This window comes from Thunnus thynnus, chromosome 17 (genome assembly GCF_963924715.1).
Source record: "Thunnus thynnus chromosome 17, fThuThy2.1, whole genome shotgun sequence".
NCBI classification, from domain to species: domain Eukaryota; kingdom Metazoa; phylum Chordata; class Actinopteri; order Scombriformes; family Scombridae; genus Thunnus; species Thunnus thynnus.
The window spans coordinates 19,535,745-19,541,133 of NC_089533.1; the positions used below are offsets into that span (position 1 = coordinate 19,535,745).

General features: G+C 41.6%; 1 protein-coding gene across 1 annotated transcript; it reads right to left on the reverse strand.

Moving 5' to 3' along the window:
* Positions 1–186: 186 nt before the first annotated feature.
* b9d1 (B9 protein domain 1) lies at positions 187–2,965 on the reverse strand. Its single transcript, XM_067570156.1, has 7 exons — positions 2,772–2,965; positions 2,555–2,623; positions 2,310–2,421; positions 2,044–2,140; positions 1,760–1,822; positions 931–998; positions 187–612 (listed from the first exon to the last, which is right to left on the reverse strand). Exons 1-7 carry the CDS (start codon positions 2,847–2,849, stop codon positions 449–451), a joined length of 651 nt encoding a protein of 216 aa, XP_067426257.1. The 5' UTR covers positions 2,850–2,965; the 3' UTR covers positions 187–448.
* Between the last annotated feature and the right edge of the window lie 2,424 nt (positions 2,966–5,389).

A 5,389-nucleotide genomic window follows, 5' to 3' on the forward strand; every position in this document is an offset into this window, starting at 1 on the left:
GCTGTGTAACTCAAGTGTCTGTGTGTGTGTGTGTCTTTGTATTTTTTTTTAACTAAATATCCAAGGTAAGTAGAAATTTGACATTCACGTTAGCTTCAACTTATCTCTAAATATGTATAGTAGTCTTTACAAATACTACATTCAACCATTATTTCTGTTAAGTCCACATTTATTTAAAAAAGTATAAAATGTAGTAAAACAGAAAAATTCAAGACAATACAAATATATATGCTAAAATGTCATAATTTCAATTCTACACATTTTTACTATAAAACACTTGAGTATGGCAGCATGTGTGTGTATGTGACTGAGTGTACATAACAGGAAGTAAACATGGTCATATTGAATGTGAGTGTTGTGGTTTTGTGGGGGGAACAAACATCCTTGAGGGAAGAACGAGTAGAAAAACCCACCCGGCTGGTTGTCCCTTAAACAGTCTCTTATGTTACTACATGGTGTGCGGCTGTTCCTCTGTCGACCAGCCAGATGTGGTTGAGTATGACTGTGTGCTTGAAGGGTTTGACGGCCCCGTGTCGTAGCCCAGTTTCTTCATGTCTTTGGTCATTATGTGAAAGGAGACGGTAACGAAGCCTTGGGAACGAACCCGCGTCACTGCGGCACAGAAATAATACAAACAGGATACATAAAACAAACCCAGAAAGAATACTGTTATGAATACTCATTTTTAACCTGAAAACATAATAACATTAAATGGAGACCTAATAATGAGGATATTTGGCAGTTCAATGAAACATTTTCCACTTATTTAGAGGTTAATCATATTACATTTTCAGTGGTTAAAATTTGAATTACACTATCCATATCTGGGAGCTTTTTGTTTCACTAAAGTGTGTTTCTGCACTGACTGAAATGGTACAGTGCTACTGACATGTCGCTATTTACACAATAAAGAAATAAATCCACACAAACCTTCTCTCCCTTCACCCTGGGCTACTACTTTAGGGTCTGCATACTCAGGCCGCCGTCCCAACAGCCAACTACACATGAGAGGAAAAAACATGTTAAAACGAGAGAGAGAGAGAGAGGCATTGAACCTTTGTGTGAACTGTACAGTATATATTATACATAGCAGGGTTAATCTAATGAGTGAGTCACTGATACATGAGATTATGGACATTGTTATGACAGTATCATCCCACTCTATGACTTTTTAAAATTAGGTGTCTAACTTTTTTCCCCCCTTGAATATGAATCTTTAACATTAAAAACAAATTCAAGCAAACATGAAGTATTTTTAAATTGCTATACAAATCATTCCCATGAAAAGCCCTCTATAGCCCACAGGAAGTGATGGGTAAATGTATCTAGCTTAAACAGCACTGGTTTGTCTTGGCGTGTGGGGAAGAAAGAGCACCACCTACAGAAACTTTTCCCAGACCAAGTGGAAAAACAAATACTTCCAGTGTTGCTGTTTAAATTGCAAAAACCGAAAGATCCAGATGCTCACCCGTGCATCTTATATAGCCTAGTGGGTTGGTGGGAGTTGAAGGGAACTGTGATGGATACCTCGATGAGTGTGTGTCTATGACGCACTAATAACAGCAGCTGGTAAACTGATGTGGGGTATTCTCACCACAGAGGTCTAAGACTGCATCCTCAGTAGGACACACACAAACGCACAAAGAGGTGCATTAAATATTTGATAACGTTCAGAGATCTGCTGCTTCCCCTAACGACTCACCAGCTGCAACATCACAGCTGCAGAGAAAGACAACAAAACACTGTTCACACATCTCACCTTGTGAATTTCTGAAGTCTCCATGTGGGTTCAGGCACAAACATGGGGATGGTTCGTGTATGTCTGGGAAAGAAAACAGATTTTTTTTCTCCCTTTTTTTGTTCATGCTCTTCATTGACAAGTTTTGGTGAGATGATGGGATATAAAGACTTGGTTATTATGTGAGATACATTACTATGTAACACCATGCCCTTAGAAAACACACTAGTACAACTAAGATTGGTGACTTGGGTGGATGTTGCATGAATAAAGAAGAGGAAGTTGATGGTTGAGGTAATACTGACTGTCCAGGTGTAAAGGGGATGTGAGTCGCTCCGTAGCCCCTCACCACATCGTTGCCAAACACATCTGGACCGTACACACTCACCACAAGCTGAGGCCCTGGAAAATGAAGAGGAAATCATAATTATACTCTGTATTAGATACATTTTTTTTTTATCTTCCAGGTCCAAAATGCTCTGTTGGAACCTCAGTAATATTACTCAAAGCCTGAATGAAAGCAACAGCTACCAATATTGAACTATGAGATGTGTGTGTGTGTAATGCTCACATCCAGAAGGATTTGTGCTCTTAAACGTTGTTTCCAAAGGGAAGTTCCATATTAATTTGTGTGAAGACTGACTGCCTTTACAGGTTATTTGAGTGATGCCTTCCTCCAACCCCTAGAGAGAGAAAAAAACAGACACACACACACACACAGAAAGAGACTTACTGGTAAGATTATGACTCGTGGTATAGTACTAACAGTATGCTGAGTAGTTTAGATTACATCATAATTCATATCTAGCTACTCACCGAGGTGGGAGCCCAGTCATGGCCGTAAACAAAACAGTATTTGCAGTACAAGTTGTCGTACTCTGGAAACTGAAGAACAACAAAAATATAACTTGATACTCGCTAGTAATGAAACACAAACTCATAGTTGACACAAATTCACGCCAGGGTTTGAATGTGAGGGTAGTGTTCGCTGAAATTAGCTGCTAGGCTAGGCTAACTGAGAAGAATTACTCACATTCGCTCCCTCAATCTGCCCGTTCACCGTGAGAAGAAACACGGACGGGTTGCTTGTAGCCATCACAGCTTCAGTCATTAAATAAGAAATTGCAGGCGTCTTTGTTTCACGAAAAATTCAACCCAATTTATAAGATTCCCGTTGTTCAACCATTTAACGCCTGTCCGTTGCTAGGGCGACGCTCGCTCATCCCTCTGTATGGCAACCAGCTAGGTCCAAACTGAGCGGAAGCGCCGGAGCGAATCTGAAACAATAGTTATGCCCATTAGATGGCGGCAGTGTGCCGGAAGAAAACGCTGCCTTCACCTGAGGTTTTTTACAGTGGGTAAAGCGTTGTCAAAGACTGGGAAATCAAATACAACTTGGTGTCAATGAGAAAGGTCACGCCTGCCTTTTCATTAGCTCTTTTGGATAATAACTGAGCAACTCCATCTGCTGAGGAAGGCAGCGAGATGTGGTTGAAATGTTTGGAGACGCAAAGTAAGTTTTGTCAAGCAAATGGCACATGGCAAAGAGTCCTCTGCTAATATGGAGAGGAGAAAATTGGAAATGTGTGAGTTTTTCTAGGCAATTGTATGTCGACATTTAGCAAAAAACACACAAGCTACATCATTTTTTATTTAGCAGAGGTTATTAGCCTATAGCAAATTATGTCTACCCATAAGTTGTCCACATTATCTCTTGTGCTGTAAAGAAAATGTAGCTAACCTCGTCATTTTCATTGAAGCTTCTGAAGTTAATAACTTATCCCTTTACAACTGCACTTAAACACAGTATAACACTCAAAGATACAAATATTATGAGTTCCCTAAATGTGACCAGTAGTCAGTTATTAGAGCTAGATTTTTCCTTCAAGCACACCCAAAATAGCAATTTTCCAGTAAATAACTGTTTTCAGTGCTGTGTCCCTTTGAGGATAACCAAGGACATGGGAGGGCGATTCTGATGTCTCTTGAGTCAATATACTTGAATTTGACAACAGATTTGATTAAAAAGTATTCAAAGTTTCTCCACTAAAATAATCTGGCATTGCAGAGAGGGCTGTGACACAGCTTGTTTACCATCAAATCTACAGAGACTATAGTTTAACAGTTAAATGAATATATAAATTGTGAAAAAAAGAAAATACATTTTATAGGCTTGTTTTTAAAGCTAGTCAACAAAGTCTTATGGGGGCAGGGGGTTCACTCAGTACACAGCACAACGTTGTTATTGTTCCTATGTAATCAAAGCCTTGGCATCTCCTAAATAAATCTGTATGACAGCATTTATGCACGTCTGGATGACATGACATGTCGTGCTGTAGCAAACAGTAATTACAGTGGGCTTGTGTCAAGTATCCCACAACACCCTATTGCTGTGAGGAGCGCCGCCTATTATAAAGGCTCAAAATAGCATATACGTTAGGGTAATTTTAAAGCTATGTAGCCATTAGCTGCCTTTGTTAAGATAATTAGCTTGGTTTTAATTTGAGTGTGGAGAATCAACTGTTTCTATCAGCTCTGTCACACAGAGCAAAGACAGACTATAATTTTCCCCCTCTGTCTATCTCTATCTGTACACTCCCCCCCCTCCTGTTTTTCTTTCTGTCTGTCTGAGAGGTTGCTGTGTGTCCTGCTGTCAGACGGCAGCGAGCCCCCTGAGTTTTTGACCTTTATCACTGCCCAAACAGAAGCGCTCTTTCCATCCTCCATCCTTTTACCCCTCTGTTCATCTGCTCTCCTCAATGCTTGTCCGTCTGTCCTCACCCCCCCAATTACTCTCCGTCTCCCTCCATAATGAAGTCAGGGAAGCTATAACTCGCCATTAGTAAACAGGCCCCCATTATACAGTCAGCAGACAGCTATCAGCCATCCCGAAAGTCCCTAGATACCCACATGACGACATTGTAGCTTTATCTGTCTATATTAATTCTCTTCATCCTCTGTACACCTGACCTTCCTTCTCTCCTTCCTTTCCTCCTCTGATTCATTACTCTCTTCCTCCTTGTATCATCCCTCTCTCCCTTCTTGACTTCCCTAAGTTTCCTTTCCCGTCTTTCTCCTCATTCCTGCTCTATCTTTCCTCCACCTTTGACCCCCACCCCCGTCCTCCACCCCTTTCCATCTGCATACTTTCTACCTCCCACCACCTCTTATATCACTTTTCATCTCCTTCCCAGCATTTCCCTAACCCTCCTTCTCTTCATCCCACCACTTCACTGGGCCTCCTCCTCCTCCTCAACCTGCCAAATTTGTGTCTCTTTCTTTTTCTCCACCTCCTGCAATCCCTCAGTTCCATTTTCACCTCCCATCATCTCCCTGTTCTCTCCTCTTGCCAACATTCCTGCTCCTCTCTCCCCAATGTCCTCTCTGTTTTCTCTTCTTATCCTCCTCCTCCTCCTCCTCACAACTGCCTCCCTGTCTCTCTCTCTCTTCCTCTGAAGGAGGAGAAGAGAGGAATATTGTATGTGATCAATTTTCTTATTCACCTCATGTCTCTGTTCCTTCATGTCCTCCACCTTTCTGTCCCTCTTTCTCCTCAACACTCCCCCCCCCCACACCCCACACCCCACACCCCAATCTCACTGACCTCGTTTTGTTCCTCTTCCATCTCAGTGGTCCTCCTCCTTCCTGCCA

Coding starts and splice junctions, on each gene's coding strand:
- b9d1 (XM_067570156.1), bottom strand. CDS start 2,849: ATGACTGAAGCTGTGATGGCTACAAGCAACCCGTCCGTGTTTCTTCTC. Junction 2,624..2,771: donor GGCAGATTGAGGGAGCGAAT/GTGAGTAATTCT, acceptor GTTGTTCTTCAG/TTTCCAGAGTACGACAACTT. Junction 2,141..2,309: donor GAGCACAAATCCTTCTGGAT/GTGAGCATTACA, acceptor TTCATTTTCCAG/GGCCTCAGCTTGTGGTGAGT.